We start from the raw sequence: 20,264 nt of genomic DNA on the forward strand, positions 1-20,264 counted from the left end.
AGGAGACAGAACTGGGCATCCGACTGTCTCAGTGCTGCTGCACAAGCTGGGTGACAGGAAACACTATGAAGAACAGACATGATAAAAATCATTGACATACAGGGAACAAAACTGAGTTAGGTCCAGGCACCATCCCAGTGCATGGCCAGAATTGACTCCATCTGTATCCCGGACTAGTGCACGCCCAGAGTGGGGCTCCATCCAAGCTCCAAACCCCCACCCCCTCTATACTTCCTTAAGCTTACGTAATACAATGTATACAGTCTGCCACAATTTCTGTCACTTTCTGTGAGGCTCATTCCTGGGGTGAGGGAAGAGGAAATCCAAGGGCAACCCCATCCAGCAACCCAGCTCCTACAGCTCGGCTGTAGGTTTCCTTGGTCTAATCACAATGCACCTATCCCAAGCCAATAGAGCCAAGGGACACGCAAAGCTGGAGTGTAACCCTCAGGCTTAAAGAGTTACCCTGACAGCTCCACCCTAGGCCTCATGCCTCGCACATGCCACGCCCTGTGTGTCATTGCTGAGACAGATAGCACTGTGCGCAGGTGTGGACACGTGGAGAGGGTCAGTGAACAGGTGGCCAGCGTTTTAGGGAAGGCCCCAGCAACACTGCCAGAGCTACTGGTTTCTCCGGGGAAGGCTGATATAACAGTTATAATATGAAATCTACGATCTTAAAATAAAAACTTAAAAGAGAAAAAAATAAAGACAAGAAAATTTCTGTGACTTCAAGGCCTGCCCGGTCTACCTGGTTCCAGGTCAGCCAGAGCTACACAGTGAAAACTTGTCTCAAAAAAGAAAGAAAGAAAGAAAGAAAGAAAGAAAGAAGGAAGGAAGGAAGGAAGGAAGGAAGGAAGGAAGGAAGGAAGGAAGGGTAGTGGAGAGAAGGCTCAGTAATTAAGAGCATAGGCAGCTCTTCTAGAAGACCTGAGTTTGATTTCCATCACCCACATGGCTGCTAACAATTGTCTGTAACCCCAACTCTGGGGAATCCAATGCCCTCTTCTAACCTCTATGGGCACCAGGCATCATATCCATGGCATACATGCAGGCAAAACACTCATACACATAAAATAAAAATAAATAAATCTAAAAAAAAACCAACACCAGAAAGCCAAGCAGTGATGACACATGCCTTTAATCCCAGCACTCAGGAAGCAGAGGCAGGTGGATCTCTGTGAGTTCAAGTCTAGCCTGGTCTACAAGACAAATGAACTCGACACGGACTCAGAGGACGGCAGTGCAGGACTTCGATTCTATGCCATCCACCCTATATCCACAGCAGCCACCACAGTGTGTGCGGCAGAGGAGTCTGCAGGAGCCCCTTTCTGATTTCCACCTCAGGTGCAAGCTCCTAGGTGGCAGAGATGGCACCGCCGTCACAGTGAAACACAGGGGACCCCTACTGCCACTCCAACTGTACCCTATGACTCCAATCTGTTGATGGACCGGGGATAAGAATGACCTCATGGAGCTGTAGAAACTGCTTTGCTACCAAGAGTACTCGCCTGTGACCCAGGACCCATCGTCACGCCCTGAATCTACCTTACAGAATTCGGTATGGATGGTAACAATCTTTACAGTAAAGAAACAGAACAAGGCAAAGGCAGAGAGAGAGACAAGAGAAGGGTGACTCACACCAAAAGGCCTGACCCTTCTTCCTACAGAGGAAGCAGGCTAACTCCAAGGCTTGGCAGGGCCAGCTATCTCGGGGCATACATGGGGCCAATGTGTCTCCAGAGACGTCCCCAGATCCTGAAGGGCTCCCAGGCAGGACTTGGCTGAAGCACCAGCCTTCATGAAAGAGTGTGTTCACGGCCGATAAGCTTAAAAGCAAGTGACAATTTTTCAAGGCACCCTTGCTCCAAGGGCAGTGAATAATCACGGCAATGGCTCCAGGTTCTCACTGAGTATGTCTGGAGAAGAGAAGAAGGTCAAAGCAAGTTCCCTCAGCCCCAGAAATCAGGCTGGGTTCTCTAACACTGTCCTCCAGAGAGAAGATTCAGGGCTCCCATTCACAAACCCCAATGTTGAGCTGAGCACAGTGGCACAAAAGTGTAAGTCCAGACCCTGGAGGGACAGGAGCTGAAGGATCATGACTTCTGGCTAGCCTGGGGCTGGACAGCAAGTTCCTAGCAAGCCTGAGCCACTGAGACAGACGAGGCTTAAAAAAAAATCTGTACTTTTGATCTGGGTGGTGTCTACAAGTCAAGGTTCATCAGGTCAAGGAGTGTGCCACTGCATGTGCTGACCTACCTTGTATGCTCGCTCAGAAGCTACACGATGGAAGGAGAGAACCAGCTCCCACATGCACATCCCAGTATGTACAAGAGCACACATACACACACACGAAAAAAAAAAACAAAAACAAAAACAAAAAACAGATATATGGGAAAACAAATAATAAAAGTACGATACATTGGTTAGTTACATGGCCCATGCTGGCCTCCACAGTCCTGGGACACTGGTGTTTTATAGCTCAGTTAGTCTGTAAGAAATTGTCCCCAAATCTCAGACACTTTCACATCACCTTCCCGATTTTCCCCAAATCCTAGTACCACCTGACAATGACTTCCCTAACAATTTTCTTTAAATTGACTTGCAATTTTTGACTTAAATTTGCTTTTTTAAAATGTTATGTAACTGCCATGCATGGGAAGCCAGCGTGGCTTGCCAGAATTCATTTTTCAAAATAGCTATTAAAATAAATAGCACTTGTCCACCTGAAAACATCTTGCCTACCTCAGTTGCTTTTTATGGCTTGGGCAGGCAAGAACCTTGATTGGTAGGGGGTGGGGTTGTGGACAGATGGAGGCCTCAACTTAAAATGACTTAGAATCTTCCTGGGCCCTTGGGCAGTTCTCGTGTGCACAGAAGTGATTCTTGTTGGTCGAACCAAGCAGGCCTAGCAAGCCCTCTATTTGGCAACACCATGGTAGGCAGCCATCTGTGCTCCTGTGGACTCCAGAGACATAAAACTGTATTTAGAGAGAAAGATGTATTAGCTAATGGCAATTGTTCACTAATTCAGACGCCCACTGGCCCCTCTGCCATAGTGAAGGGAGTCTGCTTTTGCCTCTCAGGCAGTAGCTCGAGGAGGAGAGATCTAGGAATCCAGGGCCCAGGACAGCCCTGGTGCCCTGCCTAGCCTAGAGACAGTTGGGGCTGAACCCAGCTCTTCGTACCCATGGGTCTCAGTATCATGCACAGGCAGGGAAGGGGTCGAAGGAATTATGAGAAGATGAGCAAGAGTGACCCATCTTTGCCTTTCTACCTGAGGTCACACAGAATGACCAAAATGAGAAAGGAGCACCTTGAAACCTGCCTCAGAGAAGCAATGCAACATTGATGGGCAGCTGGGGACACAGGCAACAAAGTACGTTTTACTTGGGGAAGCCACAGCCTCTCAAGCCTCGTTCTACCCATTAAAGAAGTATCCCACCGCACACCTCCTACTCTGGGCAATGGAGATTCAGCAGGGTCACAAGTGAGGCCAATGGTCTCCATTCCCAGCCTGGAGAGAGCAGTAGCTATCATAGTTATTGTATAAACTGGGTGTCAGCTCACATAAGCACAATGAAACGATCACAGGAAAGCAAGGGCAACTGAAGTGAGTGGTTTAGATTGCCTGGCCTTGGGAGCTTTGGAGGGGGTGGGGCAGGGGTTAAGAGTCCAGGGAAGGAAGCAACAGCCAATTAAGTCACAAACAGCAGGTGCAAGGGGCCTGGGGCAAGAACATACTGACAAGTTCCAGGGACAGAAGGGAGAACTCTGTGGCAGAAAGGGGATCATGGGGCATGGTAGGAGGCAGGAGGAGGTAAGACCATTGTTGACTTTCCTCTGAGATAGAATGAAGAACCGGAGAAAAAGCAGAGCCTTTCTCTATGGGTAAAAGGCTTGATTTTATGTGACTCTTTCAAACTCTAGATAAGAGCTAAAAGCAAGAACACCAAATAGAGCAGTAAACTAATATCCCGAACCTGTAGAGGTAGTGCATACCCCAAACCCAATACTCAAAAGCCTAAGGCAGGAGGATTGAGATTTCAGATAACCCTGGGCTACAGAGTGCAACTCTATCTCAAAAACAAACAGTAGTTCAAGAGAAATCAAATCAATTCATTTATGCCTTGGATTCTGTCCATTAAACTCCAAGGATCTGACTCTCAAATTCCCAGAGAGATTAATCACTGGACACTGGTTAAAAGGAGATCTTTGGTTTTTTGTTTTGGTTTGGTTTTTTGGGTGTTTTTCCGAGACCAGGTTTCTCTGTAGCTTTGGAGCCTGTCCTGGAACTAGCTCTCGTAGACTAGGCTGGCCCCGAACTCACAGAGATCCGCCCGCCTCTGCCTCCTGAGTGCTGGGATTAAAGGTGTGTGCCACCACAGATCGGCTGAGATCTTTGTTCTTTAAAGCAAGGACAGCCAATCAAGCAGGTAGCATCCAGACATCAGATGTGAAGAAGCAGGAGACTGTCCCATCAGAAACAGAAGCCCAGCTACCTCCCAGGACAAGAACAAGCTTCCGTGTGCTCATCGTTGGTAAGTAGATGGGTTCCTACCCTGTACCCCTTCCAGCTCTGGAAATCCAGGACTGAGAGGCCTGGGCTCCTGGGCACCGCACAGCCTCAGACTTTGCATCAGCCAGCTAGCTCACAAGGCTGTTTCCAAATCAAGTCTCCTCTTGGGCAGCAGGTGCAAAGTCCAGGAACAAAGCAATCATGGCTGCTAGCTCACCAAAATAGACACCAAATACCTTCAGCAGTATATCATGCAATCATGGCAGTAAACAAAGGAGCCAAACTCACCCCTGACAGAGCCTTTAGTCTAGACCTACATGATAACTTACAGGTGACATGGCAGATGGAAGAGCTTGGTAAACAACACCAGGAGTCTCTGACCACAGAGGCCTGACTATGGGAAACTTCAGAAGCTAAGGTATGGTTCCATGGTAGAGCACTTGCTGAGCATAAGAAAAAAAGACAAAGGAGGCAGAGAGGGCTCATTCCTTCAATAAACAAGTTGTAATGAAAAGAGAAAGAATTAGAAGAGGAAATTGCACAGATTGAGAAGTACACCCATCACACTTGATTGCCTGAATATTGACTCAGAAACCCTTTTATGACAATTGGGGAAATTGGAATAATGACTAGATAGATTACGGAATTACTGTGGAGCTGAGAAGATGGCTTGGTGATTCAGAGCACTTGCTGCTCTAGCAGAGGCTGTGGATTCAGATCCCAGCCTCGCCACAGCAGGCTGCTGACCACTATAGCTCCAGGGAGCTGAAGCCCTCTTCTTGCCTCCATGGGTAATCACACACATGTGCACAGACCACACAGAGACATGCACGTATACATATAAATAAAAATAAATCTTTTTTAAAGAGCTTACTGCTGACTTTGGAAAGGTTTGATAACTTTTTAAGGATACTTATCTTTAAAACACAAACTGAAACCCGTCTCAAAAAATGCAAATGGGAGAAGGAAGTGATCTAATATCTTGGATTTGCTCAAACATAATCTTTGTGAGGAAGCGGGGTGGCTAATGAATGAACCAAGGCTGACCATCGGTTGATGACCACAGAACTGGCTACTACACCATACACTTCTCTGTACCTTTGTGAACTCCTGAAAGGCCTCAAGGCTGGAATGTGGTTCAATGATAAGAGCATTCGCCTAGCACACACAAGGTCATAGGCCTGGTACTTTAACGTGCCCAAAAGATTTTATGTTATTTTTTTTTTAAATAAAAACTAAGGAAAAGCAGGCTTTTTCTAACAACCCATACAGAAATGCTCCTGTAAGTTGCACTCCACAAAGAGAAATTACCCTCAGAAGATTCTCTGCCCCACACCACTGCCTGCCAGCAAGCATTTGCTAAATGACAAGAGAAGACATGTTTTCCTCCTTGGGATCTCCAGGATGGGAATGCTCCGAAAATAACTCCCTCTGTTTGTTGTTTTGTTTGCTTCATTTATTGCTAACTACCTTCTGATTCAGAATGTCACACCCGAGGCCACACCAACTTCACCACATCTGAATTATGAACAACTGCCATTAGCTAATACATCTTCCTACCAAAGTGTCGCTGTCCCCCCAAAACTACATCTTCCCCACCACCGACTTTTTTCCTAATACTGGGGGCTGAACTAGTCCCCCACACGTCGGCACACATGCTGAGCAAGTGTCCTACCACCGAGCTGCATCCCCTATCCCATTCTTACTTGGTTTTCAGACAGAGTCTCACTAAATTGTCCAGGCTGGTCTTGAACTCACTCCGTAGCCCAGGCAGGTTTTGAACATTTGATTCTTCTGCCTCAACTTCCTGAGCAGCTGGGATTACAGGCCTGTGTGACAGGGCCCAGCTTCCCGCCACCCTCATCTAATGCTATGAAGAAATACTCTGGGCCTTGCCTCATCTACCAAGCTCTTCTCGATGAACCCATGTTAAAGGAACTCCTTATGCTGGGATTTCAAGCTACAGTATCAGAGAAGATGTCAGATTCAAGCTCCTCTCAAACACAGTACTGATTTGGAAAGACTCCCTATGACAGAACCTTGCAGGTAGCCAAAATGGGAGAGAACCTCCAGGGTGTCCCAAACTCTGGAAGAGATCTGCTAAGACTGAGAAACTGGGCTGGTGAGACAGCTCAGAGGCCACCAAGACTAATTAATGACCTGAGTTCTAGCCACAAGACCCACAAGGTAGAAGGGGAGGACTGATCTTAGGAAGTTGTCCTCTGAATTCTATACGTACTCCAGGGCACGCACACATACACACACACACACACACACTAAATTAGTGTAATAATTCTTTAAGACTGACAAAGCCCATCCTCATTTCTAAAATGGGTAAATTGGGACTGGAGCTGTGAGCACAACTCTTTAGGACCAGCAAGAGACCCTGGGAGGCTCCTGGTCCCTTGCCTTTGGGACACCTGCCTCAAGGCCATCTTCCCGGGCACAGCAATCAGCCCCTTTGTGTGTAATATTTTCAAGCAGCATAGAAAGAGGATGACAAGGACCACTAGAGCATCCCTGCCAGTCACACATCACCATTTCAGCCCCGAAGGCAAAGAGCCCAGAGTGTTCTCTGCATATGCCTGTCAATTAGAGGTGCTGGGAAAATCGATGGATGGATCGAGCCTCTGGAAGAATGGGGAGGAGCCTGAGTCTGAGCTGACCCCATGATGAGAAGGGAAGGAAGGAAGAACTCCACAGATTTAACACCCAGCACGGGTTTAGGGAAGGCTTAGCAAGAGCTAGCAGCTGCCACCTGCCCCCAGATTCCCTGTGGCCAGCGGGCACCCGCAGAGCAGGGGTCAATAGTATGCGCCACAGATTCCAGACACTTAAAGATACAGAAACTCCAGAATAAAGCAAGAGAAGACAGCAAAGCTACTTTACACCAAGATTAAACTGATCCTCTCTCTGAGGAGGGTAAGCGCAGGGCCAAAGGCATCAGGCTATAGCAACAGAAGCATCAGATGAAGCCAAGGATGACGGGGACAACTACTGTCTGCATGACTGGCAGACAAGAAGGGCAGATCACCATCAGGCATCCTGAACCCAGCAGACCTCTCCCTGGGCCCTGTCTGCTACCTCATGGGGTACCCCCAACCCATGTCCATCCCTCTGCCTCCTCTGCCTTGCACAGTGGGCCTTGACCACTACTTGGTAGGGTTGTAACCACGAGACATCTTTCCTTAGTCGGCAAGGGCACAGGGCCTGTGATAGATGGGAGCCATTCAAACCACATCCCCTTCATCCATACTGTGGGTGAAGACATAGCTTTTTTAGCTACATCCCCACCCATAGTACAGCACCTGAGCCTAAGCAAGCCCTCTGTGTGCAGGCAGCACGTGAAGCACAAGGGGGCTGAAATCTGTATCATCACCTCATAGCCAATAGGTGAGACAAGGCTCATCACATAGTCGGTCTTTGGTCAGGAGCCTTCCCTCCCGTCCTGGTACTTAGGATGGAGCCTCATGCTAGGAAAGTGCTTGACCACTAAGTGAGTCATACTCCCAGTCCATCCTGGTCCTGAATTCACTCTGAAGCTCAGATTGGCCTTGAACTTGTGAACCTCCAGCCTCAGCCTTCAAGGTGGTATCCCAGGCGTTGTCTGCCAAGCCCAGCTAAACCTGCCTTTCTATGGAGCACATTTTCCTTTTCTTTCCCCAAAGCACAACCTGAGACCAACCATCCATTCATCCTTCTTGTGCCAGGAGCATATGGCCCATTCATGTCTCCTCTACAGATTAGGTGGGAAAGGGAAGGAAATCAAGGTCTAAAAGCAAAAAGCTTCCAGACCCAGAGCACTGGGTTCCTGGGTCTCCCAGCAGCCTTTCTAACGAACACCTGTGTTCTCAACGTCAGACAGCCAGAGTTCACTGGCCATATTCAGTATCACTTATTTTTTTAAGATTCTATTTTATTTTTAGGTACGTGTCTATGCTGGAGGGTTGCACATGTGAGTGAAGGCACCCCGGGAGGCCAGAAAGAGGCTTCAGACCCACCGGAGCTAGACTTCCAGGCAGCTGTGAGACACCCTCCACACCTCACCCTCCTCACGCATGGGTGCTAGGAACTGAACTGGGGTTCTCTGAAAGAGCAGGAGATACTTTTAACCACTGAGCCATCTCTCCATCCTTGACACATATTTATTACAACTGCTTCAACTGAACAAATACATCCTCAGGATTGCCTACAGTTAAGTGATACCTTATGTTACTGCCACAAATGGAAATATATAAGTTCCACTAATGATAACTAGAAGGGACTCCTGAAAACAAAACGATCTCCTCTCTAGGCAGACCCTCTCTCCCACTTCAAGAGCCAGAACCAGAGCACTCTCGTGGATTACAAAAGGAACATAAGCAAGGGGCCAGCAGGTTGGTGCTGGCACCTCAGGAGGCAGAGAAAGATGGAGCTCTGTGAAGCCAAGGCCAGCCTAAACCACAGAGTGAGTTCCAGGACAGTCAAGGCTACACAGGGAAATCCTGTCTCAAGAAAACCAACAAACAAACAACAAGGGGGGAAATAATCTTGAGGCTAGACTACCACCATGCTGAAGCTTTCCCTTTGAAGGAATCGTGTGGAGTGGTAGGGAACTGGGAAGAACTTTCTTAGCAAATGACTCAATGTTACTTCATACTCAACCACCTTAATCATTTCCCTGGCATCTCATCCTATGCTGTGGGAAACATCTCATTAATCCACATTTTGGAGAAATGGGAACAAGAAGAACCAGACACGACCTAGACCATATTCTTAAAGCCCTCCTCTTTGCTGCTCAACACCCCAGAGACAGTCAGTCACCACCTATGTGTCTGTGACGGTAATACCCGTGGGGGTGTATGGGGAGGTGCGGCACTACCCACCCCAAAACTCCTCAAGCAGGACCCCTGGAAGTCAGGCAGTAGGTTCCAGTATTTTAGGTTGCTAGAACCCTAGCATAAAAGTTAGGTTATGGCAATAACCTACAAGAGCAGGTCTCTGAGGTTTAGTGGTGTCAAGTCTGCATCTGGAGGCTGGAGCCCAGGCAGCTGCCTCAGACTCTACACACACACACACACACACACACACACACACACACACACCAGTTCCACACGTTCCCCCCTCCCCAACACAGATGTCCGGGTGTCCCTGAAATAGCTTGAGAAAACAATCTTTAACGCCCGGGAGCACACAGGAGAGCGAGCAGTGACAAGAAAGAGTCAAAGAAGGGAATACCCAAAAACAGACACGGTGGGGAAGCAGGGGCTGAGCCACCTCCAAACTTGGTCCTTGCCGGCACCCAAGCGCAGAACACGCGGAGCCAGGCAGGCAGCTGAGGGTTCAGCCAAGTTGCAGAGAAGCTTGGGCTGAGCCAGTAGCTCTACACTCTCCCCACTGCAGGCTTTGGGATGGGTACCTCGATCTGCAAAGGCAAGGTCTAGGAGCCCTCTGACTCCGCTAGCGTCCCATCTGAGCCAGCCAGCCTTTTTCTTCCATCCAAAGGGAGTCAAAAAGAAAAGTCTACCCAAAAGAAAACTGGAATTCATCGCAAGCGCGGAGGACAGGGGAGCAGGATGATGCCAGCTTTACCTTTTCTCTTTATTCTGCTTTCGAGATTTATGCAGGAGTCCGATGAGCACCACGGCGGCTCGGATCCCCGCCTTTCGGCAATGCATCCTCCCGGCCGGCTGGGACATGGCGAGGCCGCTGGCGGTGCCCGGCCGCGCCCTCGCCCGCCGCGCGTCCCCGCCGCCGCCCCGGCTCCGCGCGCTCCGCGCTGCCCGCGCCCCGGCCTTTGCCGCCCGCCTCGCATGGGCCCCGCCCCACCTAGGTGCGCCCGAGGGTCAGGTGACTGGGCGCTCACTTCCCGACGACCTTCAGCGTCTCCCTGGGGCCCGCGGGGCGGCCGGTGTCCGCTCCCCCAGCGCGGGCATTTCCGAGGCTCGCTCGGGGCGCGGTTGGCCAGCGGCTCCGGGGCTCCCGCTCCGACGCACCGCCCGCCCCGGCCCCGCCCCGGCTCCGCCTCCCGCGCCGGGGCTGCTGACTCCCCAGCAGCCAGAGACAGGGTAAAACTGGAGACCCAACCCGCGCGAAGCAACCCTAGGGAACTCAGGCGGCGGGACTCTGGAGAGCAGGGAACCGGACCCCGGGGAGCGCAGGCGACACGACCCTAAGGAGAGCAGGGAATCGGATCACGGCGACTCGACAGTGCTGGGAGTTGCGGGGCTCGACGCCCGAGATCGCAGTTCGCACACTGCTCTGAGAGCACTGGTCACCGTGCCCAGTGTTTGGTCCCTGTCTCCTGAGCTCCTCCAGCCACCTCAGGCTCCCTCCCCAGGCTGACGCACTCTCAGGCCGGCGCTTCAGGATACTTCTCCGATGCTGTCATTGGCTTTATAACAGGGGACAAAAAAAAAACACACGGAGAAAAAAACTGCGCGTCCGCCACCACCCTGTCACTCTCCCAGATAAACCGCCTTTGCGTACGGTCACCGCCTGCGTCCCCAGCCACAGGGTCCCACTCTGGATAGTCACTGGGATACTCCCGAGACCAGTCAAGAATGGGGAGGGAGGGGTTTGAGGAGAGCGATCAGGAAAGACGCTACCTCCTGTAGCACCACTCCGAGTCCGCGAAAAGATTGCTGTGAGCGATGCTGGAAGGACCGGCCTCGGAATTTAACAACATAGGGTTGGTGATCAACTTCACCCGGGCTTGCCTCCTCCTAGAGTACCAGGTTAGTCGGCGAGCCTCAAGTCCTGCGCCCGCACCCACCGCGTCCGACCCTCAGATCTCCAGCACACTGTGAGAAAGCTCCATCCTGACTTGATCACAAAACGTCACAGCTCTTAGTTAAGGAAGGGGCGGTGGCCTGAGCCCTAACAACAACGGGCTTCACTCAAGAGTCCTCCTCCTTGATTACTTCCATTTGCTACGGGGGCCTCCCAGCGCCCCCCCGCCGCGCCCCTTAGCCCTTGAAGCATAACTAACTGCCTTGCCTCCTTGGGGAAAAGGAATTAGGCATTGGGGTGGGGGTCGGTGAAAGGAATTAAAACAAGCCAATTAGCCCATCTTTGGAAACAGCCCTGTTGGGGCCAAGAGGTCCCTTAGCAATTTCCCTTGTTTTTTACACAGTCTGGTGTTTGAGCAAACATAAAATACAGACAGGGAAGAGGACTGTATCCGAGAGCGGAGGGGGGCTGCAAATGAACTCCGGGGCTTTGTCCGGACTCTCCACTCTCCACTTAGTACTAGAGCTGGGGCAGAGAGAAGGAGCCCCAAGGTGGCTCCAAAATGCACCTGGTCTATTTATGAAGCATCCATTAGCAATGGCCTTGGGCCCTCCTGAATGGTGGGGGGGATCAGAGACACAGTCACGGACGTCTATTTATAACCGGACTGGAGTGACCCCCAGGCCCCACCCATGGGGTAGACAGCTAGGCAGCTGCAAGGATTTCACTGGGGGTGACTTTAGCATCTGCCTGGGGGAAAGAAAGAGTGAGTGTTCTCAAATGGGGAAACAGAAATAGCCCCAGCACAGACAGGGTGCAGGGCCTCTGCATCCCCTGCGATCACTTAGACCTCCAGGTTAGTTGACAGGCAGCTTCAGGACGTGGCAGGGAGGGCGGCCCAGCGTAGGGTATGTTTTATCCATGCACAGAGAAAAGCACAGTCTGACTAGAACGTCCATCTGGTGCTGGTGAGCAGTAGAAGCAGTTTCCACCCATCCCCCACTGCCTGGGAGTTAGTTCAGGTCAAGTGCACAGCAGGTACAAAGGCATGAGACAAAGGTGCAAAATCTCTCTCCATCAAGTGGGTTTCAGTATTCATTCCTGTTTGGGGATCTGAGGTCTTCTCAACTCCTTCAAAGTCCCGATGGAAAAAAAAAATCTTCAAAACACCAGCAACTTTTAGCCCCTAGTCACTGGAGCACTGAGCCGATGCTTCCTATGAACGGTGGAGCCCTGTTTCCACCCTGTCACCACGCCTGCCAGCAATAGGATTCCTCCATAAATGCCTGTTTCATCACCCACAGCCCATCAGACCCATGTAACGGACCTAGGAAACACAAAAAGGCGAGGAAAGCAGTGCCAGGGACCGCATGTCCATCTCTCCTGGGTCTGCTGCACCATGGGCATCTAGTAAGCAAGATGAATCCAGCTCCATGCAAGAGATGGGTGGGAGACAGAAATGGAAGCCGATCATTGGGCCATTGTTATCCAAACAGGTCATTGCTAACTGCAAAGAGCCACCACATGCTTCTTCGGACCAACAGTGTGGCTCATACAGCGAGCCCCAGGACCCGGCCATTCCCGTGTCACCTTCACAATTATTTACTTATACATGTGTTTCCATCACATCAAGTTGCTTCTTTACTGATGCAAAAGCATTGCTATAAATATGATAAAAAAAAAAACAAATGGACTTATTCAAGTCTACCTCCATACTGATTGTGCACGTTCAGAAAAACAGGTAAGTGTGAGGAGTCAGTCAGACATTTGCACCAAACCAAAGATGAGGTCGTTGAAGAAATCAGACTTTGAAAGAGAAGTGAAGCCGGAGGGTGGTGGCACACACCTTTGATCCTAGCACTCCGGAGGCAGAGGCAGGCAGATCTCTGTGAGTTCAAGGCCAGCCTGGTCTACAGAGCTAGTTCCAGGACAGGCTCCAAAGCTAAGTGGAAGGGGGACATTTTTCACATTAGTGACTGAGGTGTTCTCGGGTCATTTTGGGGTAGACCAAGAAAACTGCTCATTTTCAGGCCAGAGGGAATGAAGACACTGAAGATAGACGTAGTCACAGGAGGGGTCTCCTGCGGGGCCCACCCATCCATCCTTACCCCCAGTAGCACACTCACTCACCATCCCTAGAGCCCACAGTTCTCAAAAACAAAGTGCCAGGCAGCTGGCAGCCTGGGTCTCTGCCTCAGTGCAGGGAAAACCCAAAGGCTTGTGGGGCCTGGGAGGGGGAGTGCAGCAAGCAAGTTAATCATGAACGGAAGACAGACAGCTGCGCTGCCACTCAAAGGGCCAGCGAGTTCAGACGCACAGACACGCATGCCTGGTCCTGAAGAAAAGGGTTCCTGTGGCTGGAAACCGACTGAGGAAGCCCGTGAAAGCCAGAAAGACACTCCCTCCCACCTTGAGCTATCACTGCCCTGAAGCAGCAGGAGCTTTTGGATCCAGGGTAGGGCCAGATGTCTCTAGATGCCATACCCCTCCCTTTCTGCTGGAATAGTCTCCAGCTATCTTCTGCATCACCGAACCTTAAAGGAAAAGAAACAGTTTTAAAAAAAAATACGTTGGGGGACATGTGTGTAGGTGTACAGTCACGCTGGAGAAATCACTCCTAGGCCTCCCTCTGGCACCTCGCACTTTGACAGGGACCTCACACCTGTGCACTATAAACAGAACTGACTTCCTTCTTAGCAGTACACCAGCGCCCCCTCCTGGACGGCAGCGCGGTTAGCTACACTATCAGAGGAGGAAAAGAGCTCAATAGGGAGACAGGAAGGCAGACGGAGGGTGGGAAGAGGGAAAGACTGAGAAGGTCATTCGAGGTGGGAGAGCAGTTTCCATTTTGAAATGAGAGAGAGGAAGAGTCTTTGCCAACACACCAACTCTCCTCTCGGCAGCTAACGGCTCCTCCCAGAGCTGGAAGCGGCCCCTAAAAGGGCCCATACCCAGAGTGACAGCTACAGCAAGCAAGCCATCCACCGGCAAGAGTCCAAACTAGCCTTAGGAACAACGGCCGCCCAGGCTAAGGCTCCCAGAGTCACACAGCCCTGAAGCAGCCGTCCAGTGGGCAAACCATCCCAACAAGCAGAGGCCCCGCCCCAAGCCGGCGCAGTTTTTGGAACCGAGTCTAGGAGAGCTTGTGGTATTTCTGAACTCCAAGGGAAGGAAACCACACAGAGGAAACCCACAGATCCCATTCCAGCTGGGCACCCAGCCCTCCACATCCCTTATGTGCCCAGAATCTAGGGAAAGCACTCAAGGTGTGATTTCAATCAGAACTTTTCAGATATCTATTTGGGGAGTTAGCGAAAGAGTGTTTAGAAGGAAGACAAGAATGCTTAAAATACCGCTTGAATGTCTGAAGATATTTCCAATTCATACGCTTTCCCTCTCTCCCTCCCTCCTTTGTGGATTTTTGGATTTTTGCTAAGCTGCATGACTGATTTTTCCCCAACTGGAAACATTTGAATGAGATTCTTTTTGTTGTTGTTCTCTTTTTTCAAGACAGGGTTTCTCTGTGTAGCCTTGACTGTCCTGGAACTCTCTCTGTAGACCAGGCTGGCCTCAAACTCACAGAGATCCGCCTGCCTCTGCCTCCCAAGTGCTGGGATTAAAGGTGTGCACCATCACCCAGCCTCTGAAAGAGTTTCTTTGGGATACCCAGTTTCTGATGAACATGAAGCAGTGCCTTTTAGCATAGAGGCTCTCCATAGATCATTCCAGAAAACCAGGAGCTTGTGTGACGAAGTGGCCTATGCTACCCTTCTTTCCAAGCTTCCCAGGCCCCCATCTTGCTGATCACAAAACTCTCAGCTGCTGCTAAGTCACTTGCAACCAGACAAGTCTCCAGGGCTGAGTGGCAAGTCTCTGGGAGGCTGTCTCTCCATAATATTAGTAACATTGCTTAGCAACAACACCCTTCGAAACAAGAACCAGCAGATTCTCCAAAAACCTTCTCTGCCTGGCTCCAGAAAGAACAGAGCGAATTCTAAGACAAGTATTATTTATACACTACTCCACACGCCCAGCCACTGTCTGGAGATGGGGAATTATACTTATGTGACCTTGTGTTTGTTTGTTTGCTTGCTATTACTGGAACGACCTTGGCTGGACGTTTCTTTTAAATGTCTTGTTGTACTGTCCTTTCCAAAGGCATGTAACCTTTTTATGGTGACTCGAAATTGCCCTTATCAATATCAGCTGCTCTAGGAAAGTAAGTGCAGTTGTGGGCTGGGAGCCATCGAGGTGAGTGGCCATTTGTGCCGGCACTTAGTAGCCCCAAAGAACTTTGATATGAAGACGCTTCAGCATGAGAATCAACAGACCCCACACACGACCCATCTGAACTAGAATCACTGTGTCTCTTCCACCCCATAAATGAAGATTGCAACAGTGTCATCCAAAGTCCACTGCAAGGATTCTATGACCACTGGATGGGTTTCATAAAGACTGCGTGAAAATGTATAAAGCAGTCCAGCGGTGGTGGCGCACGCCTTTAATCCCAGCACTCAAGAGGTAGAGGCGGGTGGATCTCTGTGGGTTTGAGGCCAGCCTGATCTATGGAATGAGTTCCAGGATAGCCAGGGCTATTATATAGAGGAAACCCTGTCTCCAAAAAAAAAAAAAAAAGTAGTCAAAAACAAAAAACAAAACAAACAAAAAATCTTCCCTCCAAAAAAGAAAGAAAAATATATAAAGCAAACTTTATTCCAAATAGTCAAATATGGAAATGGCAAATGTGTCAATCAACAAACTTTGATCCTCCCAATAAAATGTCACTCAGCAACACAAAGGAACAAAACCCCAAAAGGTGTAAGTGCATGGGTTCAAAATCATCATGCTAGGTACAAAGACACACACACACTCCATTTATAAGATTCGATTAATAAGGGCCGGGCGCACGCCTTTAATCCCAGCACTCGGGAGGCAGAGGCAGGCGGATCTCTGTGAGTTCGAGACCAGCCTGGTCTACAAGAGCTAGTTCCAGGACAGGCTCCAAAACCACAGAGAAACCCTGTCTCGAAAAACCAAAAAAAAAAAAAAAGATTCGATTAATAAGAAATTTTAAAACAATCAAAGGCACAAAATAACGTTAGAACAGTGACCACCTCTGGCTGTGGAAGGTGTTTGTGGTTGTTCATTGGCTGTTGTTATTAGATTTTCTTGTTTGAGGATTGCAGTTGTTTTATAATAACTTTTTGAGATTTTAATATAATTTCTTCATTTCTCTCCTCCTTTTCCTTTCTCCAAATCCTCCCATGCACCACCCTCCTTTTGTTCTCTTCCAGATACACAGCTTCTTTTACTTTAATTGTTGTTACTGGTGTGTGTATGTGTGTGTGTGTGTGTCTAAATGTATAAATACAACCTGCTCAGTTCGTGTTACTTGTATGTGTATGTTGTTAGGGCTGACCATTAGGTTTTAGACAAACAATAGTTGTGCTCTTCCCTCGGGTGCAGTCTCTCTAGCCCTCAGGATTCCTTGGTTACCTGTAGCTCTTTGTGTGAGGCTGAGGCCTGTGAGCATGCCCCCTTCCAGTCAGCATGCCTACTGACATCATCTTTGTTCAAGTCCTGTTCAGGCAGCCATGCTGGGGAGACTTTATGGGTGTGGCTTCTGAGTTTTCTGGAAGATGAAAACTCCCTGCTCCTCTGACTGTTGCAATCTTCTCAAGCCCAGCCCTCTGACCCTTAGGTGCTGGAGTTGTGTTGTGATGTAGCCCTTGAAACTGGACTCCATCACACCGCACTTTGATTGGTTGTGGTTTCAGACCAAACTATTCTGTATCAGGAGAGGACAAAACGGCAGTTTGACCAAAACCCAGAACTGCAATTTGCTCATGTTAGTGAGCATAAGCATTACTTCAAAAAGAGCAGAATAGAATCACAATAAGCATAGAGGTGCCGCATAGATCCCGGGATAAATGAAACCAAAGGCCAGAACAATGGGGAGGAGGTGCATCCGTGAGTCAAGTGTCTACCACACAAGAATGAGGACCTGAATTCGAATCACCAGCACCCATACAGCAGGATACATCAGTGTAAGCCCGAACTCAAGGAACAGAGGCAGGAGACCCAGGAGCTCACCGGCTGGAAGCTTAGCTCAGTCAGTGAGTTCCGAGTCTCTTGAGAGACCCTGTTTCAAAAGACAGTTTAGAAAGTAATTGAAGAAGACAGCAGACACTGACCTCTGGCTTCTACCTGCATTTACATTGCATGTTCGCTCTCTCACACACAGGAAAATGCTGGGTTGTTTTTTTTTTTTCAATTAAATAACAGTATGACTGAATTTGTGAGCGACTTGACACCAGACTAGGCCACATACCTATCTTTAAAGAAAGTGGGGGGAGGGGAAGAGGGTCTGGAGAAATGGCTTCTCTTTCAGCAGGCCTGAGTTCAGGTCTTAACATCCACATGGTAGCACAACTATCTGTAACTCCAGTTAAGGGATCTGACTCCCTCTTCTGGTCTCTAAGGGTAATGCATGTACATGGTGCAGATAGACATGCAGACAAGACATTCACATAAAACAAAAATAAATAAATCTCAAGAAATAGATAGATAAATAGACAGACAGACAGACAGACAAACCTTTAAAAATAATGGGGGGTGGTGGTGCACACCTTTAACCCCAGCACTCAGGAGGCAGAGGCAGAAGGATCTCTGAGTTCGAGGCCAACCTGGTCTACATAGTGAATGCCAGGAGGGCTGTTACACAGAGAAACCCAGTCTAGAAAAAGAAAAAGAAAAGCCTCACATCAGATACAGATAGCCAGCAAGTCCGCAGGCTGGTACTACATCCTCCCAGTCCCTGCTAGACTCTACCTTGTTTCCCAGTGGTCTGAACTACTCTCCTTCTCCACATGGTCCCTAAGAAACTCAGGACTGGGTACTCCTTTCCAAGAGGAAGTTGTCCCTTATTCATGGGTGGGATCAAAGCCCTTCTGCTAAATCACAAGCTTCCTCCTCGAAAGACTCCGGATTCGAACTCACTGATGTGTTGATAGATCCTTTGCACCCTGACATTAAGTCCTCTCAGCCTAAAGGACAAACACGAAGCTCGTCTTTGGTGCTGACACAGCCTCCCAGAGCTTTGCCCGCTCTGGCTGAATGGAGACCCACTCCAAGCAGCTGCGCCTCTGCCATGAGTAATTTTCTTCCAAACTTACTTTCCCAGGTCTTCCCTCCAGTTGTCTAACCTGCATCGCTTGTGCTGTAACCAAAGATCTCTCTTTGTTAGCCCGGGGTTAACTGGTTTTAGTTCTTTCTTCACTGCCCCTCCCCACGTTGCAAAGAACTCTTGGAATCTGTACTTGCTGGTTGCTTTCCTTTGACTTTGAGCCCAGGCGTGTGTGTGTGTGTGTGTGTGTGTGTGTGCGCGCGCGCATGCACGCGTGCACACGCGCACACACAGACAGTCTTTGCTTCCATTCATTCTCTGTACCACCCACCCCACACTCACTATCACCAAAAGGGTTCAAGGGCTACACACAAAAATGCAAAATACCTCCACAAACAGATGCGGTGGCGGGAGGGCGGGGGATGCTATTTCAAGAGTGTCTTTGGGAAAACATCAAACCTCTGCTGACAGATACAGGCAGCGACTTTCTTTCTGACACCCCTTTCTGCTTGGGGGATCTTTCCATGCAAAAAGAAAAGTGGTGGGAGGTCCTGACACCTGGCGGAGACTACAGGTGTCTGTTACGTTATCTGCCCAGCAAGATCACAGTGCCTGCCGTACACATACACAAGCCGCCAGTCGCTGTTTCCCATGGCTCTGCTGAGCTCTGCATGGGTCATTTTGTCCCTTTTTGTGTCTTACTGCATATGTGACCGACCACAATGCTTAGACCTCAGTAAGACTTGCTAAGTCTGCTTCCTAGTGTGCCTGTTGCCCATTTGCTTGGTAGAAGCCCTACAGAGAGACAGAGACAGAGAGAGGCAGGAAGGACATTTAAATCTTCCCTCCAGAACCAGATATATAAGCACTCGCCAGCACTTAGAAAGCAGAGGCCGACAGATCTTTGTGAGTTCAAGACCAGCCTGGTCTACGTGGTGAGACCCTGTCTCAAATAAACAAGCAACAAAACAATTTCTGTCCAATCACATGGAGTCACAAGGATGAGTCAGGTCACAAAGGTAATAAAAGTTCCCAAGTTTGCTGAAATCTCTTTTGAACACATTAAATCTGTTTCAAGATTGAGGGGAGCTGGACTGGTGACCAAATTCTGTGTACACTATCCATCCTACATTTTGTCAGCGGAAGAGTCTAAAGACGGTGCCCAGCCTAGGCCAGCAGCGACCTTCATGTGACCCCACATGTGTTATGAGAATGGAGTTTCTCAATGCTGAGGAAGCAAAACCTTGCTTTTCATAAAGAATCAGGACCTGAAACAGCCTGAGCTTCACTCAGAGCCCCCAAAGCAGGACACGCAGTGGAAGGGTACAGCCGACCAGCACCAGAGGTGGAACACAGGAAACATCCAGCCAGTTGAGTGCCCGGAGGGCTGTGGTGGTGGTGGTGTTTTGGGACAGGGGCTTGTCTGTTTGTTTTTGCTTCCTTTCTCATTTTGAGAGAGGGTTTCACACAGCCCAGGCTGGCCTCAGCTCAGTAGATAGCCGAATCTGGTCTTGGACTCCTATCCTCCTACTTCCGCATTCCAAAGAGCTGGGGTCACAGGCACCTGCCCTCACTCTGTTTCGTGCTTTTTTTTTTTTTGAGGCAGGGTTTTGCTATGTAGCCCTAACTGGCTTGGAATACAGGCTCTTCTTGCTCCTGTTTTCCCAAAGTGTTGAGATTTCTTGTGTGAGCCATGATGCTAGCTCAGAAATAGCATATTTCTCTGGACTCTACAGAGTAGAACCTTATTTTAAAGATTTTTTTTTTGGCAAAATAGAAAGTTAAGTATATGTCTCAGTGTTAAGAGTGTTTGCCTAGCAAGCTGGCAGCCCTGAGTTCTATCCCCAGCACTAGAGGAAAGAGGGAAATGTGGGCAGGGGGGAACGGGACTAATTTGTTTCACAGTCA

General features: G+C 49.3%; 1 protein-coding gene across 8 annotated transcripts in view; it reads right to left on the bottom strand.

Moving 5' to 3' along the window:
* Rap1gap2 (RAP1 GTPase activating protein 2) overlaps positions 1-20,264 on the bottom strand; it is a 227,075-nt gene that overhangs the window by 131,735 nt on the left and 75,076 nt on the right. The window contains exon 1 of one of the 8 annotated variants that reach the window (XM_057773535.1): positions 10,091-10,427. The exons of the other annotated variants lie outside the window; for them this stretch is intronic. Within the exon in view, the coding sequence (XP_057629518.1) occupies positions 10,091-10,197 (107 nt within the window). The 5' untranslated portion in view covers positions 10,198-10,427. Of the gene's footprint in view, positions 1-10,090; positions 10,428-20,264 lie in introns of those variants that run through there. 8 annotated transcript variants of the gene reach the window in all.

This window comes from Chionomys nivalis, chromosome 7 (assembly GCF_950005125.1).
Source record: "Chionomys nivalis chromosome 7, mChiNiv1.1, whole genome shotgun sequence".
In the NCBI taxonomy this organism is placed as follows: domain Eukaryota; kingdom Metazoa; phylum Chordata; class Mammalia; order Rodentia; family Cricetidae; genus Chionomys; species Chionomys nivalis.